We start from the raw sequence: 22,872 nt of genomic DNA on the forward strand, positions 1-22,872 counted from the left end.
CATAGGCCCAACAATGTCGATGCCCACCCTCTCATAGGGGGTGCTAACGACAGGTAATGGTTTCAGGGGAGCCTTCAGCTTAGCCCCTGTTTTCCCACTAGCTTGGCAGGTCAGACAGGTCCTGTAGAATGTATCTGAGGAGATCCTCATCTGCGGCCAATAAAAATGTGGGACAAGCCTAGCAAAGGTCTTGTCTTGGCCCAAGTGTCCTGCCAATGGGATCTCATGAGCCAATTCCAAAAGAAAGGCCCTGTAGCACTGGGGGACCACTAAGGCCCTTGATGGCCCATGCACAGGAGCCTTGGGCTCACTGTAAAGGAGCCCATCCTCCCAGTAAATATGATACTTTGCGGAGGCATTGCCTGCTGCTTGGGCTTCGGCCTGTCGCCTCATGCCCTCAAGGGTGGGGCACTCCTTCTGTGCCCGGCAAAACTCCTCCCTGGTGGGCCCTCCTTCCACCTGCCACCCTGCAGGGGTAGGTAGGTCCACCAAGGGAACAACGTCCCCCTCCATGGACTCCGGTGCGACCTCCTCAGGTGCCCCATCCATCTCATGGGGTGACCGCCCCAGGGCGGACTTCCCCCGCCATCGGGTTCCTCCCTTTCTAGCAGCTGGCTGGGCCATTTTCCCAGGCTCCAGCCCTGGTTGACTCCCTTTCCGGGCAGCCATGGACCGTGTGGTAGCACAGATCCACTCTAGTAACCCCAGCATCTCCACATGCGCTTTGAGCTCTACCTCCTTCCAGGCAGTGTGCTCAAGGTTATTCCCTAACAGACAGTCCACTGGCATGGCAGGGCTCACACCAACTCTTAAAAGGCCTGAAACCCCTCCCCACTCAAATGGAACCCGTGCTATGGGATAATGACCCTCCCGGTTGTCAGCCATCACAACTGGATGGAATGCATCGGGAATTATTTGCTCTGGGGACACCAGCTGACTCCTTACCATAGTCATGCTGGCACCTGTGTCCCTCAGGGCCTCCACCCCCTGACCATTGAGGGTGACCAACTGCCTATACTTAGTAGTATTGGAGGGCACGTGGACCTTAGGAACCATCTCACTGTCCCCCAGAGACACTAGGACAAGCCCTGCCCCCTCACTCCCATCATCTAGGGACAGCTCCTCCCCAAGCGCTACACTAGCCACCCCGGGGTTTTTACCTCCAGTGGGCTGTGGTGCTCTCTTGCGACACTTGGGATCCCCCTTGTAGTGTCCAAGTTCACCACACTCATAGCACCGGACAATTCTGGGCTGCTGACCTTTGTCACGATAAGTGGGCTTCTGGTGGCCAGATTGGGGCTGGGACCCAGACCCTTTCCCTTGTGAATTATTTTGGGGACCTTTGGAGAACTCTTTCTTTTTATCTCCCCCCTCTTTCTTCTGGTGGGAGCCCTGACCACCCCTTTGGGTGTCCCCCCCCCCCCCACAACCCCTGTTGGACACTCTGGCACTGACCCAGGTGTCCGCCTACTCCGCAAGCTTCCTAGGATTGGTCAACTTGCGGTCAACCAGGTGTTGGCGCAGCTTTGGAAAACATTTCTCTAGAAGGTGCTCTTAAAAACAAGTCATACAACCCTTCATAGTCATGCACATTGCTGTCCCGCACCCAGCCCTCTAAAGCTTTACTAGCGAAGTCCAGGAAGTCTACCCAGTTCTGTGTGGGAAGTTTGTGGCTATTCCTAAACCTTTGCCTATACCTCTCAGGGGTAAGACCGAACCTCTTAAGTAATGCGGCTTTCATGACAGAATAGTTAGTCTGGTCTTCCTTCTCTAGGTACAGGAGGGTGTCCCTAACATCTGGAGGTAGGTACTTATACAAACCCCCCCCCCCCCCCCCCCCAATAACTCTCTGGGACCCCAAGGGCTCTTAAAGACACCTCATAAGCTGCTAACCACTTATCAATATTATCCCCCACCTTAAAACTGGCCATCACATCTTTAGGCATAAAGACCCTGGACTCACGTGAAGCTTACATAGGTACGCTGCCACCATTCTTGTTGCTGTTGGCCCCTACTTCTAGGGCCCGGATTTCCAGTTCCTTCAGGCTGAGCTCATGGGCAAGTTCTTTTTCCCGCAGAGCCAGTTGCTTGTTCTCGCGATCCTGCTCCATGGCCCACCTTTCTCTTTTCCGCTCTTTCTCCATCTTGGTAAGCTCCAACCTGAGCTGTCTCTCCTCTCTCCTGTCCTCCAAGTCCTCTGAGGACAGGGTCTTTACTGACGAGCAACTGCCTGCCCTGGAAGGTACCCTTGTACCTGGTAATGAATTACACTTTCCACCAAGTGCAGTAAGTCAAGATTTCCTGTGGTGTCGTGCTCCGGTCCTCGCCCGTCCCGATCTCCTTCTGAGTGGGCTGTTACCCATGCTCTCAAGGCTTTCTGAAGCTGTGCCTTCTTGGCGCTTTGCTTGAAGGGCACCCCTTTATCCTCGCAGAATTCTTTGAGTTGCGCCACCGTGTAAGCTTCCAGGTTGGCCAGCTCAAATTCCATCTTGCTAGGTGGGGCCTCAGACGTTTGTAGAGAAAATCAAATGGGACTTAGGCAAAAGAGACTTAAAAAAAAAAAAAAAAGAGCAGCCAGTCAGGGAGAATTAAAAAAAAAAATCAAAAATGCCAATTAGAGAGGGTAGACAAAAATTCAGTAGAGTCTGGTGTAGGGTTGCGGTGTACACTGCGTCGCTGCGTGGTGTTACACAAGCACAAGTCCTATCCCACCGCTCGAGCACCAATGTTAGAACCGGGGTCTCTAGTTGGCAGGGGTATGTACCCTAGTCCAAGTAGGGACCACCGCTTCCGACCTGGTAGCTTGGCGCAGAGCAGCAAAGGCGTATCTTCAGAGGCAATGTGTAAAGTATTTGTGCAACACGCAGCAGCAGTGACGCAATAAGAACACTCATAAAAGGACACCACACCAGTTGTTTATAAAAATATAAAATAGCTTTATCTCAAATTTATGCAAGGTCCACAATTGGTAAGATCAATAATCCGGTCAATCCAGTTCCAGGTAGGATCAAACTAAACCAAGTTCCTAGGCAAGTTCAATAGTAAAATAAATCCAGGTTTCAGGCAAGATCATTAGTAAAATTAATCCAAATGGCACATTGCATGCTCTTCTCTGTACTGTCCCCAAGTGTTCTCTTATAGTACCAAGTTTGTTTTTAGGGATACTCGTGTGGCAAAGAGTTCACTTTAGGTAGGCTCTTATGCTCCACATTCACTGTAGGAACGTTCTTATGGTAAAAGTCCCCTTGCAGCGTAATGAGGGGGCCTCTCACAGAGATGCCAACCCCAGTGTGAGGGTGCACCTATGGCCCATGAATAATTACATGCGTGATGTCCCTGGCAGGCCGGTTATGCAGTTATGGCCGTCCCGCTATGGGTTTCTCTCAGTCACCCGGTCTGCCTTCGGACCAAAATGCCTTGCTGCATGTACCACCTGCCGCGTGCACCCCTAGTCGTTCAGAGTCCCGCCGACTCTCACTCTACTCCCAGTCCCGTTAAGCAGTTAACTGGAGGATGCAGACTTTCCTTCTTGCTCGCCGGCAATCAGCAGATTCGGGGGCGGCGGGACGCCTCGCGCTCCTCCGTTCCCAGCGCGGCTTCCCTAGCGACGCTCCCCGTTACTGGATGACGCTCCGCCTAGCCAATCTGAGCGCGGCCCTCACAGTGACGCGCTCCTTGCAGGGGCAGTCCCAGCGCCTCCACCAATCCCAGCACGGCGGGTCCTGATGTAGGCAGTGACGGGGCCGGAGACTCCCGGGCCACAGCGGTGAATAAGGCGAAGGAGGTTTAAATGTATTTTGAACCCAGGCCCGCGGCGGTGACTTCTGGGCAACAGTGCAAGTCTCGGGCCAGCGGCAAACGGCTTGACACGCACAGCGCTTCAATCCCACTGCAGCGCTTCGAAGCACACTACAATCCCAGGCGGCGGCGGTAGCTTCAGAACCGCAGCGCTTCTCTCCTCCCAGCGCTTTACAGCACAGCTAGGTCCTGGGTGGTGGCGGTGACTTTGGGGGGTAATTTCAGTAGTGTCTCGAGGGGCAGTTAGGGTCACCCAGGCGGCGGCGGTTATTTAAGGGACAGTTGTGGCTGCAGTTTGCTCAGGCCCGCAGTGATGATCTCGGGCAAGTCTTAATCACGGTGCCAGTCCCACGTTGAACACCGCTACAGGCACGCCGTGTGAGGGATAGTTCTGTAGTGGAGAAGTGTGGCTCACTGGTTAGAGGAGGCAGACCCTGATGCAGAGGTCAGACCCGGGACCAGGGTTCAATTCCCGACGCGGCAGAGTCTTGAGCTCAAAATGTCCACGGACTCGATAATTCTCGCCTCGGTGCCTACTCGAATCATGGGTTCACACTCTGCAACTCTGGGCAACAGCTTGCTTAATCTCCACTACAGCCCCACTGCGATGGGATGCCTGGTCTTCACCTTGGGGATGCCCAGTGGGGGTTATCTCGCAGGGAAAGCCAGGACGGGTTCCCAAAGCAAGCGCTAAGAGACCTGTCGGTGATTTGGCGCTATATACATCGAAATTAACATAACATTTTAAAACAGGTAGCTCTCCAAAAAGGTTGTAGTCCCAAAGAGGCAATTTATAGGGATTGTTTGGAGACACTCGGGAGATGTTGGGCAGGTCTTCTCTTAGGAGGGCAAGATCAGCAGGCAGGAGGGCAGCGCAGCAAGTTGGGGCAGCAGTTCCTTGTAGCAGTCAGTCCCAGCAAAGGTGGCAATCCTCTTGGCGCAGCAGTCTTCACTCCAGCCGAGTTCCCTCGTGGTCCAGCAGCGTAACAAGAAGTGAGGCCAGGACCCTCCCTTATATCTTTCAGTCTAAGGGCTAGAAAGTGGTAGAAGTCTCTGGAAGGGTCTGGGGGCAGGGGCTTCTGGAAGAGTCCAGGGAGTTCTGGTATGTTCCCTGACCTAGCTGTCACAGTGACGAGAGACAGGCCGTTAAGGCTACAGTGGGCAGCCCATCACAGCTCATCCCAGGGAAGAAGGTGTGAATCACCACTCCCACCTCCCAACCCAGGCAGGCTATCAGTATGCAGAGGGGAGGGGGGAGTCTGCAGCCTAATCTAAGTGTAGGCAGGAAAAGGTCCCCTTTATAAAAGTGGGATCCCTAGAGTAGTAATGCCCAAACCCTATATATCATTGGAAAGGGTTCCCCGCCCCGAGTCCAACAAGACCAAACATGATTGACTTATTAGGTCCCTGTCAGAAGTTATTCCATAAGGGGAGGTTCCCTATGTTAGCCTATGGAGGATTAAACCTTACTGCGGTAGCAGTGGCTTGTGGCAGATATGCCAGCCTCAAGGTTTTAGGGAAGAGCACCTGCCCCTCAGCACTGTTTAGCAGTGGTGAGGCGCCCAGAGTCCTAAGTCCAACAAAATATAGGATAAAAATCGGAGGCAAAAAGGGCAAAAATGTAGGGGAGACCACCCTAAGGCTGACAGGTCTAACAATATCTCATTACCCTGGGTAGATGATGCAAACAGAACTAAAGGGCAATCGATCCACAAAATTAAAACAGCAATAGATGACCTCTCCTTGAGTAAGGCCCTTGGAACTTCTTGCAAAATCTTACAAGGCTGTCAAAGACTTCTCGCTGCTCGGTTACTGAAAATGTACCATGAGGCCTTGGAACTGGACTGTCTGCCAGATACAACAAGGAAGGAAAAATCATGTCACTTTGAAACCTGATAAGGATGAAGAATTTTACCATTCTTACTGTCCATTTGAACTTTTTAACCTGGATAACAAAATCCTGGACATAGTGGTCTTCAATAGGCTTACACTCTAAGAACCATTTTCTCTCAGGTCTCAGATCCACCTTAAACTGCATGTTGTTTCCTTATTTCTGGATGCAGACAGGGCCTCCAGCTCACTGCAATGGCACTTCCTACTGGTAGTTCCAGATAGATTGGGAATTGGTAGAGGTTTTATCAGCATCTTCAAATCTAGTCATATGGTTTGAATTAATCAGGAACTATTCATCGGAACCTTCTACAGTATGCAAAGGCATACTACCGGGGTGCCCTCTCTTGCTGTTTCCTTTCACTCTGGCGTTGGATCCCCTAGCCTGCAGGACGTGAAATTCATTGGGGGGGGGCCTCAATGCTTACCAGAAGAATATTGATTTCTCTTTATGCATAATTATAAACCGGAACAAATCTGAAAGTGTCCCACTTTCCTCTCCTGTTGAATCTGGGTTCTCTCTCAGATGGTGAATAGAATCTGTAAGATACTGTGGAATTCTTAAACACGATGACAGAGACATAATCACATAAGCAGACTCTAGACTGTTTGTCGAAAGTGGAATCCCAAGTGCAAGGGTGGATTAAACATCTACACTCAATAGCCGAACACATTCCTATCGTTAAAATGGTGTTATTCCCAAAATTCGTATATCTGTTCACTAATTTGCTCATCCTGTTAAATAAGCACTTTCTTACAAGGATAAAGAGCATTGTCGAGACTGGTTTTGTCTGGTGAGCAACCTACGACTAAATGGGAAATCCTTACTCTGTTTGAAAAGGAATCTTTGCCCTCCCTGACTTGGAGTTATATTATGTTAAAGCAAACTTTTCATTCTAAATAAAGCATGGACACACACAGCTGTATGCAGTCAGAAAGCAAAGTTTACTTGTTTTAGGTCGAGCGAGAACAGCCAGCGACTAACTGCACTGCTCCACTGGAGATTACAGTCAGCAAACTTTTACACATTTCGAGCTATGATGGGGAACATTACACTGAAGACAATTAGCAAAAAGTAAGCTATTGTGGACAAGCAATAATGAGGAGGCCCAGCCAGGGTGCATCAAAACTGCCTGCAAGCACATCGAGAAAACCCACAAGCTAAAAACATCTTGTGTGTGCGCCACGCTATCAACCGCATGTACACAGTCTCAGTCTCTCCTCGGACAAAGAGAAAACAAGCATTTGCAATGCAATGGGTCTCGCATTAGGAAAGTTTGAGCTATTGGTATTGTAAATGGCAAAGTTTTTTTTTTTTTTTTTTTTTTTTTTTTTAAATAGCTAAATTAATAGCTTTGTCATTTACAATGCCAATAGTTATAACTTTCGCAAATGTGATACCTATAGCATTTGTAATGCAATATGTTTTGTATTTACATGACTTAGATGGCATCCCAGAAGCGCAACGGAAGCATCTAAAAAAGGAAACATTTGAAAAATAAAGGAACAAGCTTCTTGGTAAAGCACAGAGAGTAAGCTTTATAAGTAGCATCAGTGGATGTAGTGGGATAGAAAAAGTGAAGATTGGTGAGAATTCCCCAAGTGAAGGCCCCACATGGAGTTACAGATTACATTGCTCGACTCCACCAAGTCCACGCAACACCGCCGGCCTGCGACCAGGAAGTCAGGCAGGCCGGGCGGGACAACCGGAAACAGGAAGTAGGAGGGCGGCAGCCTACCCCGCCTCCCACGGAAGAGCCGCGATTGTTTGGAGCACCGGAGCAGGCAGGAGCCTACCCTGCGCCCCGGTGCCGAAGAAGGGAGGAAGAGTCCTGCTGCCGGTGAGTGGGGCTTCGCCTTCTTGCTGGGCTGCGAGGGCGGGGGACATGTGTGTGTGTGTGTGCGCGCGCGTGCGGCGGCGGGCTGTGTCTGTGTGTGAGCGTGCGTGCGTGTGTGTATGTGTCTTGGAGTCTGTGTGTATGCGTGTGTGTGTGTGTGACTGTGGGGGGGGTTGCCTGTCTGGGTGCCTGCGTGTCTGTGTAAGTGCGTGTGCGCGCGTGTGTGTGTCTGTGTGCATGCATGCGCGTTAGGCTGGGAGTATGGGAGGGAAGCGCGCGGCGCAGGACGGAACGTGCGCGTTCGCGCACACAAATCCAGGAAAGAAAGCTCGTACACCCTCTTGTCCTCCTTCCCCCCAGACCGATAACTATACGTCTCCAGCTGGACACATGCATCCTTTGGATGCATTACCAGCGAGACCCAAAGAGCAACGTAATAATATGAACTGCAAAATGACGTACAGCTTATGAAATGGATGAATAGTTCTTGAAATATATTTACTTTCACAATCCGTCCTTTGAACAATTGTTCAACATTAATATAAGAATCAAACTATATGTATTCATTCCATTGCCTCTTGTTCTCGCTAAATCATGGTACCCGAAACATGAATGTTGCTCGGGGGGTACACAGCTGAAGATAGGCTTGACAACAAACTGGTAGCATATTCATGCACAGCCAGACAACCAATACTGTAATCAGGATAATATGATTTTCAGTGAAGTCCAATCCCATGTACCTAACTGAAGAAATCTTATCCCATAATGTATGTTCAGCAAAATTATGATACATGTAATTCTTTGTGATAAGCATTCATCTTTTGTATGACAATGTTCTCATGATATTCTTTGCTAAAAAGAGAATAAATGGAATGCAGAGCTTTCTCGTTTACATTGTCTTTATCCATCCAGGTCGTGGGCCTTCATTCCTCGTCCCCCCCCCTCTGTTCTTTATTGTTCACCATCACTAGGCTGTGAGTGGTCACCAGTACTTTACGGCTATTAACTCTATAGAAAGTCTACCATTGGTTGAATTCAAAAGATGGACTTGTAATTGTCTTTAGTGACACTGATGGAGAGGAAGAAGATGCTGAATGAATTGGTCAGCTAACAGTCTTTCTGGCGTGAGTCCTGGGCTCACTGTACCACTGGAATCAAGCTATCATGGCTGAAGAGGGGTGAAACCCCGAAACCAGTCTTAGGATGCTTGTTTCCGGTCCTGGGAGGACTTGGCTTGGCAGTTCGGGCTGGACTGTTCCCATGAGGCACAGGGTCCAGACTGATCTGCATATGGCCAGGTCTAAACTGATGTGGCATGGTGAGAAAAAGAATGATGGATTTAACCTAGATCTCTTGACTGGGGGTGAATGTTTTGATTTGTTCTGTATTCCGTCCATCAATTGTGTGCCTTTTGCTTTCTCAACCTAAGTGCGCCAGGTATGCCCAGACGTGGGTCCTGGGCTCACTGTGCCACTGGAATCAAGCTATCTTGGCTGAAGAGGGGTGAAACCCCAAAACCGGTCCTAGGATGCTTGTTTCTGGTCCAGGGATGACATGGCTTGGCAGTTCGGGCTGGACTGTTCCCATGAGGCGCAGGGTCCAGACTGATTAACATATGGCCAGGTCTAAACTGGTGTGTCATAGTGAGCAAAATAATGATGGATTTAACCCAGATCTCTTGACTGGAGGTGAATGTTTTGATTTGTTCTGAATTTCGTCCATCAATAGTCTTTTTAACAGTCTTTCTGGGGCATGGATGGTACCATGGTCTCTGCTGTGTCAAAGGTTCATGAGGGGGCTATACCCTTGTTCGGTGTGTCGGTGGTGGATGTAGACGCTAGCAAGAAAGTACAAACCACCACCAGAATATACCAACATTTGTTAATAGAGGTAATTTCAAAGTAATCCATGTGGAGCTTCTCGAAGGGCATTGGTGGAAAGGCAAAATGTTCCTGTGGAACCTTTGTTCCCTTGCCTACATTGTACTGAGCGCAAGTCATACAGTCATATGCTCATCTATTCTCCGTTTTGCCCAAAACTGTGCTGTACTATTGGTCAACTCATCCTGACCCAAATGAGTGGGGCCGTGCGTCGTCAGTCATAGAATGTAACAGTGCATTGGGCAGGAGATATCTTTTTCTGTCCATTGTTATCCAATGAGCCTGCGTGCCCTCTTTTGCCCAATTGTAACTTGTTTCTGCATTTAAGTGTTCCTTCAGGGCTAAAGTCTTGCGGCCCCTTTGCCATGTCGGGTTCAGAGTGGGCTACATACGTGAGGACAGTGGGGAAGCAGGCAGTCCTTTTGACTTGTTTTTCTGCAAAATTATTTCCCCTTCCCACATCAGTTATTTTCTTATTCATGCTAAATTTTATCACTGACACTTTGGGAGATAAGTGTTCAGTAATCTCATTATCAACACCCCATGTTGTATTTTAGCGGCTTGTTAAGTAATAAACCATCTCGGAGCCCATAATCCACAAAAAATTGTGGGTGACACCAAAGGCATATTGACTGTCTGAATAAATGTGCACCCTTTTCCCCAAGGACAGTTCACAGGCTCTGGCTAGTGCCATGAGCCTCTGCTGCCTGGGTGGAGTTTTAGTGTACCTTGAATGTCTCCACTACTGTACTGAACTTGGTGATAGCATATGATGCCGTACTACTGCCATTCGGCAATTTAAAACCGGACCCATCCACCCAGAGATCTCCATCCCTGAATGACAAGTCGATCCAACCTTTTGTTTGATCTTCTGTCTGTAACACGCAGTCAGGTACCTCATTCATTCCATCACTCTCAACATTGCACACTATAGGCAATAAGGTAGGAGGATTAAGAGTCTGACATCAGTGTAAAGTTACATGTGGGCTAAAAAGACACAATTCGTGAGTCAGTGGAGCATTGGTAAGATCTTTGTCCTATTCAACAATAAATCTACAGATTAAGGTACATAGACATGCACAGTATGTCAAATGAGAAGAGAGAAGAATCTGGTGTGGTGTAGGACACCACTGTGGATCCTTCCTGCTTTTCTTCTTCGAGTTTGGTCTTCAGAGGTGAAGATGCAGACGTAGGCAATGTCCATGGTCTTGGGGCTATTTGGGAGCACATTATCCACATTCTAAAGATCACTTGAGTAAAGTGTGTAATCTTCGATAAATCACTTCACCTCCCTGTAGCTTAGTTCCCATATTTACCAAAATTGTGGGCATATGCCAAGTGCTATATCAATGGCTGGGCAATCACACTTGCTCCTCTGACTTCTACAGGATCTAATACCCAAATGTAGGTTTGCTATGTGAAATTTTAATGCAGAAGGTTTCCTAAGATTACGTTTGTAAAGTGACTGTTGCAGGTTTACTGCCATAAATTCTGGAAACTTGTTTGAATTACTGAAGTCATAGACTTGAGGATCACTCCTCGCTACACCTTCCAACTACGGATGGCGATTTTGAAACATTTTGGTGTTTATGTACAGTATATGAAATAATGGGATCAGACCCAAGAAAAGTCAAAGGACCTGGGTATCAAACGGTATAGAAACAAAGTGGTCTAGTTATGTCTAGGACCACTTTGTTTCTATACCGTATGTACAGTATATGTGCAGCCATGACAGATCAGTGACCGCCACTAAAAGTGCACCCTGAGAAAGTCAGAGAACCCCCCAGCATGCATACTGATTAAATGGAGAAAATCATACTTGGAGAGCAAAAATGGCTGAAGGAAAAAACAATGAAGAGTGTTAAGCATTATTAACCAGCAACATCTACACAACGTGCCCCGTGGGAACCCTGGGAATGGCATGGAGCACAGAATGCAGGAAGACAGTCAATGTTATAGCAAAGACGTAGATGAAGACTAACATAGCCAGTACCATGCTGAGAGCTACTGAAGGTGGAGTATGTGTTCCATCTTCAAACTCAGTTAAACTTTCACAGTGGAAGTGTTTGGACTCCCACAGAGTGCACACAATACAGATGCATCACGGTGAAGTAAATATAGTATCAGAGCAAAATCAGACGGCCCGATTCACAAAATTGTTTGTGCTTGTTAATTTGATAATGCAAGCGTCCATCCTTATGACTGCTAGGCATTAAGAAAAAGATGGCCTACTTATCCTAAATCCATTTACTCCCACACAACATTGCTGTGTTGCAATGTAATATTATGTGAGGAGTAGATTCCAAACAAGGGGTGAGTTGGACAGTGATCTCCAACAAACACATCAGTTTGTAACCAATTAACCGCTTTCCCCAAAATTTACCACTAAGGAAATGGTCAGAGATATACTCCAGACAAGCCCTGGAGTAAATCGCTTTTCACGGTGGATAGTGGGATGGAATATGTTCACTTTATGCAGCAGTTTAGGGAAATGTATTTCTCTATGGGGAATTGTATTTTCCCAGTGAAGAAAACGCTTTCCTTAATCTGGCCCGAAACATCGAATGCTATACATTAATGCACAACTTGAAACATCTCTTATATTTGGATGCATGTAACGCTTTAGCAGGAGGAGAATTCTTTGTCTTAACTGTCACATGAGGCTGTAAACTGGCACCCTAAGACCTTGCGCAGTAGGATGGTGCGACCTGCTTGTCCAATTGGCAAAACGGAAATTAAGATTTGTTGTCCTTAACCCCAAAGAATAGGTGTTGGGCTTTAGGAATTCAACATCCCTGTTAGCAATAGTTTAATAAATATACAAGTCTTGAGTACATGTTGCACATACCAACAATTAGGCAGCAATGACAAATATTAGATGTTATATTAATCTGTTTTTAATCCCTTACATTTTGTTTTGCACAGCTTAAGGGTATGATAAAATGGCGAAAGAAAGCGGTCTAAAAAAGTCCTTCCAGGACAGCCTGGAGGACATCAAGGAGCGCATGATGGAGAAGAGGAACAAGAAGCTTGCCAAGGTGGCTGCGGTCAACAAGGTCATCTCAACGAAGGTTAAAACTAAAATCCTCAGTAAGTTATTTTCATTTTCTTTTTGAGGTTCCCATTTGGTATTTGACATAACATTTTCCCGAAAAATGGTCATTCATTTTCTGTTTGCTGATTGCTTATCTGGATTTCTCAGATACTTGTGATTTATTGTACGAACATCAAGATCATCTGAAAAAACTAAAATCGTTGAGTTATAGGTAGACCAAACTTCAGGGATGCGATCATTGATGTGTGTGAAGAGGTTGTTTGTGAGTCCATAGATTAGGGCCTCTCTGAGACCACAAGCAGTTAGAGAACTTTGCACATGCTACAATTGTGGGCTCTGTAGTGTTTAAGCCTCAGTTTTGGAGATACTTTACGGTCCAGGACTGAAGAATATGAGGTGATCGTTCTGTGCGGCTCCAGCTTGGGCGCTTATGTTGACTGAGGCACTAATCCTGATTTAAGGTTTATTATGCCTATATTATCTTGGAAGTATTTGGTCAACACCATTAGAATTGATCTAACCAGAATTATATTTAAAACTGGTTTAATCAGTAAACAAATGATCTCTGGGCTTCTGAGCCCTTGAAATAATACAAAAAGCGAAGCATCTCCTACATTAACAAAATTAATTTGTCTTTTGGTTCTTTTGAAAGGATGAGAACTTGTCATGTAGCCTTTAGTGCTCTGATAAATTGTTCCGTAGCCTGATGGCCCTGGATATAAAGGCCCAGCCTCCTGTCCTACTTCAAATAATCTTAGGTGGCACTAACCATTGCTTCCGACTTGATTGTAAAGACATGTAGCAAAGTTATAGGGTGCTACTTTTCTCTGTATAACCTCAGGCACAGCTGTATATAACTTATGGGCCAGAAAGCAAGCTCTAAAAAAAAGTATGTTGAACCAGTGTAGTGATTTTCTTGCATAGGAAACATGATTCCCAAGAAGGTATGTTGGTGGTAACTTGTACGTGGTAAGGATCAAAGACAGAGCCAAGAAGACAAGCAATGGAAGTCATGCTATACAACCAATTGACCTTTGTAGGAAACAAATTGTTTTGGAAGAAGTGGAAGATGATGGGTAGAAAAAAGGAGTGCAGAGTTGCATTAATAGTCAAACTTGGAAATAAATCAGACCTTTTGGTTTCACTGAATATTTTACGCTCGACACTCCTTGAAAGAAGTGCCATTTTTTAGTTTTTACCATTTTTGTCGCAAACTATCTTTTTTTCACTTTATTTGATAATTCTGTTTACATATCACCTTTAACCTGCTTTGTGATTGGTTTTGCCCTCTATTCATCTAAATGGAGGACAATATTAAACTACCATGATGTACAAGTAATCGTTTCTTGCTTTTTGTAGATAACAGTGCAGTGATGATGAAAAACGTTCAAGCGAATAACCGGGCTCTAGCTCTAGCACTGGAAGAGGAAAAAATTAAAATGAGACAAGCTCAAGATGTTATCCTTTGTGTGAAGAGGGAGTATCAGAACCTGGTGTTTAAAACACTTGTGTTACGAAGAAAGCTCAGCTTGCAACAATCTTCTGAATCTGCAGAGGTAAGACCCTCCTGCTCACTTCCCATCCCAGTGCAGTGAGATGCATGACACAATTCCCGAGATTCTGTCACTGACGTAGTTATGAGGCTAGATAGTGAAATGGAAAGCCTACTTAGCACAAAGCATTGTTTTTCCACTCTGCGCATTCATTTGCAAGGGAGAAAAGAGTGTGTGTCCTATAGATGAAGTAGTGTATTGAAAGGCATGAATGATTAACAAATTTCACCACAACACCCTGGAATACCAAGCAGAAGGGGATTTGCTGTTGTTTTTGTGGTTCAGAAATGTCCCTTTTCTGAAACATGTCTGTCTTTTACACTTGATGCCAACTTGGTGGTGATTTGAATGTTCTTCACACAATAATGGGAAGCTCTGTAGAGCAAAATAGCTATTTGCTTCATATTGTCCATCATGAGGTGCTCCTCTCCATGCCAGCGATATTCAGACACCGTTACATATTTAGCAACTTTGGAATATGCATGCAGCCCGGGCAACATTGGAAATGTTTTCTTAGTGTGCTAGTAAAATAGTCATGGTTTTCCTCAAAAAATATTATTGCGTGAAATACCTTTGTGCTGGTTGTACGTGAAGATATAGCTTGCATAGGTGCCAGCAAGAGACTCTTTTAAATTAATTCTCCCTTGATCTTGGCAGCCCTTAATTTTACAGTTCTCACAGGGAATTTTCTCCTCAAAACAGTCTCTAGTGGGTAAATATTTTAAGGGGAAAAGCATGACCACAAAATGTGGAAATTGTTTATGAAAAGCAGTAATTAGACTTGCATAATATACAATGTTGCCTGGGCCTAATGTGGACCAGAAATGTCAAGTACTTTTGCTGCAAGATGCCCATCCAGTCCATTATAACCTTCTCTATTCTCATATTCTGATTTTTTTTGCTTGTTAGAGTAAGTGGTAACTGTACTCGCCTTTATGATGGTTCAATTCAAGAATGGTGTTTGCGTTTATCTTGCCCATTTTGCACGCTGAATCTGTTTTTAGATGAAGTGTTTATGTCTCAGTTGAATGAAGCCTGCGTTTTCTAGCCCTTGCTAGCCTTATGCACTTTATGCTTTCAAATTACAAAAAAAATATTGGACCATTTCTGCATAATGAATTAATTTTGGATAAAACGTTTATTAAGTCTTATTTTAACAATAAATCTTGTGTTTACATTTTCTTTCATGTCAACATTGTTATGGCTTTAAATAACTAAACAATAAAGTACCTTCCCTTTTGGTCTAGGTGGTCCTCTTTGCCTTACGTTATAGCTCTTTCTCTTTCCCCACTGTGTCCTGAAAAGAAGTTCACCATATGATGGGAAAGGCAGGCATCTCATAGTTTTCTACATGGCTTAGCGGGTAACTTCTCTAGGTTGTGGAAGTTGATCTACAAAGCAGATAAAGTGAACCTCTTGGTGTGTAGAGACATCTTTTGTTTCCATAAAAAACATATGTTAATACAATTTATTTTGTTTCAGACAAGCGGGTGCAAACAAAGTAACCTTTACCTATGTGTGTTCTGCCCCAGATTTCCAACTACCCATTACCCAGATGCCTCCACAGTCATCCAGTCATATCAGTGTTGTTGTCAAATCGTCTAATTAAGACTTCGTCATTCAAGTTGTCAGAGTGAACACAGGTAGCAGCAAAATATAGTTGTGGCCAGCTAGCTAAGTACGTATGTAGTTCTTGTGCACCAGACAGATGATCACTCGGGAGGAAATATAGGTTGGTTTGCACTTGAGTGATCTTTTGTTACAGCAAATTTAGTAAATGGCAAAAGGGTAACACTGATTGTATATGCTTTAGCCCTAGAATATCAATGCCATTAATATTCACTGGATTTGAAACTACTTCCAGTACTTTTGCTACTGGCCCTTCAGTTCTCACTGGATCCCTAAGAATTTGTGTGGAAACTTTGTTTTGGTGAGGGCAGCTAAGTAGCTCTAGCAAATCACACACGCTCTGAAAAGTTGTCTTTGAAAACTGGCACAAGAAGTCATCAACTAAATTTATATTTTCATGACTATTTTTCAATTTTCACCTGGAAGAGAGAGAGGTTATCTCCAGGAAATGTCAGTTTTTTTTTTATTGTAGGACGTGTATACAGTTTTGGAGCCAGTTTTCTTTAACAATAATTATTTACCTATTGTGTCCTGTCCCTTTTCTTACAAGTGGTGATCTGTTACACATCAATTGTTTTTGCCTCTTTTTGATTTCCTTAATTTCATAATTTAATTATTTATGCATTTAATCATTTATTTTTGGGATTTAATTCACACATCTTTTGCTATACTTTTTACTATATACGCCTTTGCGAAAGTATTAATCTTTTTTTTATTTTTTTATTTTCATAGTCCAAACTGGCAAACTTACGAGAAATTATTGGGAAGGTCACACAAAACCTTCTAGAGACTGCAAACCTGCTTGGTCCAGCACAGGATTTGTGCTCCACCGATTCTGTAAGTACTTTTCTACTGTGTTTACTAGGCGTGAAAGAAAGCTCTTTTTGCCTCCGTGGCAGTATTTTGTAAATTTTTGGGATACAGATTTGCAGGATGTTGAAAGGAAGGGGAATCTGTATTCATCATTTCCAGTGTTCATAGCAGATGACTGTCTCACTGGATATGAAGGATTTTTGCTGAAAAGTGTAGGAGGAACCAAAGCAATTCCAGGAATTTTTTGCTACAATGAAGTTCGTTTGTACATAACTATAAAACAAACCTGTATAGCAATGTGCAGAGCGCTTGGTGCCCACATGTCGGTCATGAGCTTTCTACTATGGCTGTGAGATCTGTATTGCCGGAGCAGAAATATGCTTTTAAAGGAATGGTGTTGGTGATTGCCTTATCTGACATTTCCTCATTATGTGGCATTGGATTTTACCCACATTTCTCCCGTTTGAGGCACTTTTTAGAATCCCGAAAATGTGTGTTTTGCAAAGGAGCTGTTTTGAGTTCTAATTGTAGTGGTAACTTTGGCAGAGGAGTATTTAGAGGATATGCTCAAATGGATTACATCTAAATGTCTCTTAAAACTGACATGGTCAGTGAGACTTAAATAAGCTTATTAACTGAAATGAGACGATGCAGACATTTGAGAAAGACAAATAGAGTATTTTCAGTAAATGTAAAACATTTGTTTTGTTATGGGTGAGCTTATTTACCACAACTGAAAAGGTTGCATTTGAAGGCAAAATGTGTGTATTATCAGAGATTAACAGTGTGTTCGGGAAACAATCAATGTAATGGCCAAAGCAATTAAAAAATGGTATGGAAGAAAGAAATTAGTGTACCTTTAGAAAGTTACAGAAGTGCATTCCTAAAATATTTTAAAAGCGGGGACATGAGTGATATGTATGTATTTAGCGGTCACCTATTAACGTTGTTTTCCATGTGGCACTTGCTGCCAGGGTGATTATTTCTTGATGGGGTGGATGCTACATAATTTCCTTTTTGTTACATTATAATACATTCTGCGGTTTAAGGCCTTGGCTAGCAAAAGTTGTGAACCCTAATGGATATGACTGCTGCTTGAACATTCAAGGTCCTTGTCACCTGGTAGTCATGTAAGATATGTTTAACTTGAATAGTGCTGCTGTTTCTAGGTGCTGACATTTGTGTATTGGTTTCTTTTCCATCCTTTCTTTTCCTGTAGATACTCAGTCATATTTTGTGAGCGAGAATCTACTTGGAAGAGAAAGATGAGAAAAGATGATCTTAATGGTACATATGAAGAAAAAAAGCTACATACGTTCTTCAAAATGATGGATCTTCTCAAAATGACAACCCAACTTCTGTCATGTGACTTTTAGCTAATTTTTGTTAGTGACATTGAGCTGAACTAATGCACAGATAACCTTATGTTTTCACTGAGTTCTTGGGTGAGGGTCGGATAGAGGGTCCAATCCCATCTGTTTAGCATTCCATGACCACATTGTAATATTTCATGTGTCCTCCATTCAGAACTGTTTACTGTCTCTGGATTTTAAGACTGTTCTTTCATGTACTGACTCCTCTCTAGTGTGGATTTGATAAACTGTAGACTTTTGATATTTGCAGTAATGTATTTTTTTATTTGCATATTTCAACTCTTAAAACCATTAAAAAAAATGATGTTCAAAGACTACAAGACCTTTTCATCACAGTGGAGAGAAGGAATGCTCAGAATTGCCATCTGCAAAAATGTAAGTGGAACAATTGTGAAGTTATTTGCTGTTTTCAGTTAATTTTTGAAGAGGAAGGGGAGATCTGGAAGAGAAAGCTAGGATGATGGAATTGTGTTGTATACGGCACTTAGGTTTGAGGTAGTGCAGAAAAGTACGTTGAATTTGAGAATTGAATAGTGGTAGATGAATTTTTCTAGATAGTTAAGTGGTGGATTCTTAATTTATAGGACTGAAACAAAAATGTTCATATGTTTAAAAGTGGTGTACTGGAATGAGGGATTGCTATGTTGTAATAAAGCTAGTTTTTTGGGGGGTGATATATGTTGCATTGCGGATAGTCTGCTTTGCAGCAGTCTGCCTGAGTATCTTATAATGCCTACCAAGGGTCTCATTGTAGGCAGACTGAATCATTAGAGCACTGTGGTTGGAATTGTTCCTTTACAAAATAGCACACAATATGTGCATCCAATGAATATGGACGCATAGTTAATTTGACTCAACAAGTGAGTGAGCTATAAAATGTGTTAACATCCCATAAATCTGAGCTTTGCTCGTCAGAGGTCCACACCCCAAGATTGCATTTTAAGGCCTTGAATCTGTGCAAGTGGAATCTGTGATTAGTTATCCATATCAATCCAGTTTCCTTGCTGGAATTTCAGGTAGGACTGCGAGAAGCCATCAATTCTTATAACTGACATGGAATGTTTTCAGCTCATTGTCCTGAATCCTCTTGCCTTCTCAAATTAAAACTTCTTTATGTTGCCTGTTTTGCATGTGTAGCTGCTTGAGAATGGTTTCCATTGGGCCCTCTGTTACTTTAGTATAGTCTGGAGTGAGTTCCAATTTGTGCTAACAAAATCAACTTAGTTCACTTGCTTTACAGTTCCTTCACTTTCATAACAAAGTATCCAAGATAAAACCGCTAACAGCGCCATTGGTGTGTAACCAGGGAAGGGTAACTGTACTCCCAGGACCCTACCTCATTCCCACCCCCACAAAAACCCCCACCCTCTGGTAAGGATGACAATTAGAAGTATGTGGTTAGTGATCTTTATTGGTTTAACCACAAGCAAAACGTGTTCATTGAAAACCTGCGCTTTCTTGGCTTGATGTACCAGTACTACATGTATGTTAGCATTTATCATTCTGCTAACTTTGCACCTCACTGAGTGCATCATTGGATGACTATTAGAGAAATTCACTTATTTTTACAGGGTGCTTCACAAAACAGTTCCTCGCCCAGAGGCTAAAACTGTTGATGTTGTGACGGAGATGGTGGTTGCAGAGCACAACAGCCCTTCATACGCAAAATCCTCACAGTGTTCAGAAAATGGCAATCCATGCAAAAGAATTTCCAGGGGTGAGTCTTTAAGTGATGGACAGTGGATAGTCATCAGTTTCTTTTGCATTTATATGACAATATAGGATGATATTACTTGTTCAAACGATAATTGAAAAACTGATGTCAACCTGAAATTTTGTTAATTACTTTGAGGTTGATTTTCACTTGTGTTACAAGTGCATTTGTGTACCAATGTATCCATGAGCCCGTTTTTATTTCCTGAACAGGAACAGAACTTACGATGTAGGAGTGATAGACCAAACAAACACCGTAGGGAATGTTAACAAATAAAATGCATATTGCATTTGTGACAATCGGTGATTTGAATATATAGACACACATATATTTGTACATGTGCAATTTTTGTTTTTAACCTGCACCAAACAGGCTTACTACCTACCTCTATCCTCATTGGCCATATCTGCAATAGCATGCTACTGAAATATTTCTAGTGTTTTATATTGCTCTGTGACACTTCACCTTGAAGATCAAGAAATATTGTAGCAAATCAATAAATTGGTTGTTGCTGAAGTCCAAGATTCTGCGGTAGGTCAATAGAGTAATGGGGTGAGTGCCTGCACTTATTACTCCTTCTTTTGCTCTGTCCCAGTAGTCCTTGCACGATGTTTGCAATGATTGTCACTTCGGTATCAAATACACCTGCAGTGACACTTCCCTTTAACTGATCTTAAGTGGGAGACTGGGAATAAACCGGTTGAATTTTGAGCCCATGAATTCTGGAGGTGACTAAAATATGGAGTCAGATTTATTAATAAAGTACATAGTTAATTGAAACCATTACACATTAAAAACCGATACAATAAAACACAGTAAAGCAATTGGTGTATTAGGGCAAAAAGTTTTTCACATCCGGTCAACAAAATATTAATTACAATGTCCCGTTGCTGCAGATGGGATGTCGCTATGTACCAATGGACTAGCTAATTCATTTCAACCTTAACTTTGCCACAAATAGCTATACCAATTTGACTAAAATATGGATTTATGGAGTGTAGTCATTTCATTTGAAAATCTAAAAATCCGTCTGGTAGTACTTCATACAGCAGTACGATCGTAGAATTGGCCACCATTAATCTAAGGGTGGTACATCAATTAGTTTTTACACAGCATCACAAAAAATGCACTTCAAAACCAAATCTTGCCATAATATATGTTAATGTTGCTTTTAAAGCGCAATCAATCATCCTGGGTGGAATATCACGGCGCTATGATTTCTGTAATAAGCGGTGGGATAATACTTGAGTGATACAGAGTTAGTCGAGTTTAGAAAAAATAATGTTTTTTAATTTTTTTCTGAAAGTCAGGTGGCAGTCCGTGAGTCTGAGATCCTTGGGCAGATCGTTCCATCTGGTTGCGGCCAGGTGGGAGAAGGCCCGTCCTCCCATCCTGGCTCTTTTCACTCGGGTAGTTGTTGCTCTCGCTGTTGATTGAGAGCGGAGATTCCTAGTGGGTGCATAAAACTTGATCTTATTTTTTAAGATATAAGGGCCAGTGTTATACAGTGCTCTATGTGTTATGCACAGCATTTTGAAAGTGGCTCTTTGTCTCATTGGGAGCCAATGGAGCTCTCTTAGGCAACTCTTGGCTTGGTCATATTTTCTTCTATTGCAGATTGCCTTTGCCGCTGCATTCTGCACTAATTGTAGTTTTGTGAAGAGGTAGTCTGCCATGCCCACAAACAGGGAGTTTCCGTAGTCCAGCCTGCTCATCAGCAGTGACTGGACTAGAATCTTTCTACATTCAGTGGGGATCCAAGGAGAGACTCTTCTGAGCATTTTTAATAGTGCGAAATCTTTGCCGCAAATGTTTGACACATGGTTTTCCATAGACAGGGTGTTATCAATAATAACTCCTAGATTCCTTGCTGTCAGTGTTGGATTGGGGAGGGGGGGTACCTAGGGTAATGGGCCACCAGCTGTTGTCCCATAACTGTGTGTGTCCACCGAACAGCAGTATTTCCGACTTATCTGCGTTAAGCTTTAGACAGTGGCTGTGCATCCAGCCGGATAGTTCGATGAGGCAGTTTAGCAGCATGTCCTTCGGGTTATTTTCCCCGTCTAAGGTTACCATTAGTTGGGTATCGTCTGCATATGAACAGATATCGATACCCCACTTTCTTCCTATCTCTGCCAGGAAAGATACAAACACGTTGAATAACGTTGGGCTCAATGAGGCGCCCTGTGGGACCCCATATTTGATGTTCCGGAGGGGAGTCGAAAAGTTGCCCATGCGCACCGATTGAGTTCTGTCTGACAAAAATGATTGCAGCCAACCTAATGCTCTTGTCTGGATTCCTTTTGCTGCGAGGGTTCCTAATAACAGGTTGTGTGGTACGGTGTCAAACACCACCGAGAGATCTAATAATATCAGGGCGACTGTTTTCCCCCGATCTACTTGTGTTCTGATGCTATCCAGCACGGTGAAGAGTGTTGTCTCTGTGCTATTATTGGCCCTGAAACCCGTCTGAGAAACATCCAATAAGTTGTTAGTTTCAAGGAAATTAGAAAGCTGCCTATTAACCAATTTTTCTAAGACTTTCGATAGATAGGGTAGTTGTGATATGGGTCGGTAGTTGGCGGGGTTATTGATGTCTACACCTGCTTTTATCAGTGGGGTGACTACCGCATTTTTCCAGATTGTTGGAAATTCCGCAGAATTTAGTGAGTGGTTGAGTTCTTGCGTTACTGCCGGACAGATTATCGGGGTTAATTGCGAGAAAATATGATGCGGGCAGGGATCTAACGGGGAGCCAGATTTGACTTCTAACATGACTTTACCCACTTCTTCTTCTGAGAAAGGGCTAAAACTGGAACAACCGGCCTGCGAGGTGGGTAACACATAGTGATCTATGTGCTCCAGTTCTTTATTGGAGAACGAGGTGTAAATTTTGTCTATTTTGTCACAAAAAATTCACTTATTTTATGTTGTCTATAGAGTACAATTATGTATCAAGACTGCAATGTCCGAATGAGTCCTTCAGCTAAGCATAATACATGTTCACTAGTTTGTGACACAATATATTCATGCAGATAATATATCTTATTATCTGTATCGGGATAGGCCACACGAACACAAATTGGCCTGGACTTTTTCTATGGTAGCAAGACCAGTAGGCCTATATGTTCCTAGAGCCAAAGGCCCCACAGTCATTGCAGAAAGCAAAGTCCCACAGCTAGGCCTGTTTTCGGGGGCAGTGGAGAATGCCCCCAAACAATTGCCACTTGCTTTGCATCCAGTAAAAGTGTGCTATTCCTCATTTTGTTTACCTTGAGCAACGCCCTATGGGTAGCACTTTATGGCAATGCAAACATCTAACTTTCCAA

The 22,872-nt window shown here is 43.8% G+C and overlaps 1 protein-coding gene across 1 annotated transcript in view; it reads left to right on the plus strand.

Moving 5' to 3' along the window:
• SGO1 (shugoshin 1) overlaps positions 1-22,872 on the plus strand; it is a 105,009-nt gene that overhangs the window by 38,777 nt on the left and 43,360 nt on the right. The window contains exons 2-6 of the mRNA XM_078663995.1: positions 12,332-12,496; positions 13,821-14,017; positions 16,376-16,480; positions 18,143-18,204; positions 19,401-19,546. Of these exons, the coding sequence (XP_078520121.1) occupies positions 12,349-12,496; positions 13,821-14,017; positions 16,376-16,480; positions 18,143-18,204; positions 19,401-19,546 (658 nt within the window). The 5' untranslated portion in view covers positions 12,332-12,348. The remainder of the gene's footprint in view (positions 1-12,331; positions 12,497-13,820; positions 14,018-16,375; positions 16,481-18,142; positions 18,205-19,400; positions 19,547-22,872) is intronic.

The sequence above is a fragment of the Lissotriton helveticus genome, chromosome 10 (assembly GCF_964261635.1).
Source record: "Lissotriton helveticus chromosome 10, aLisHel1.1, whole genome shotgun sequence".
NCBI lineage: Eukaryota > Metazoa > Chordata > Amphibia > Caudata > Salamandridae > Lissotriton > Lissotriton helveticus.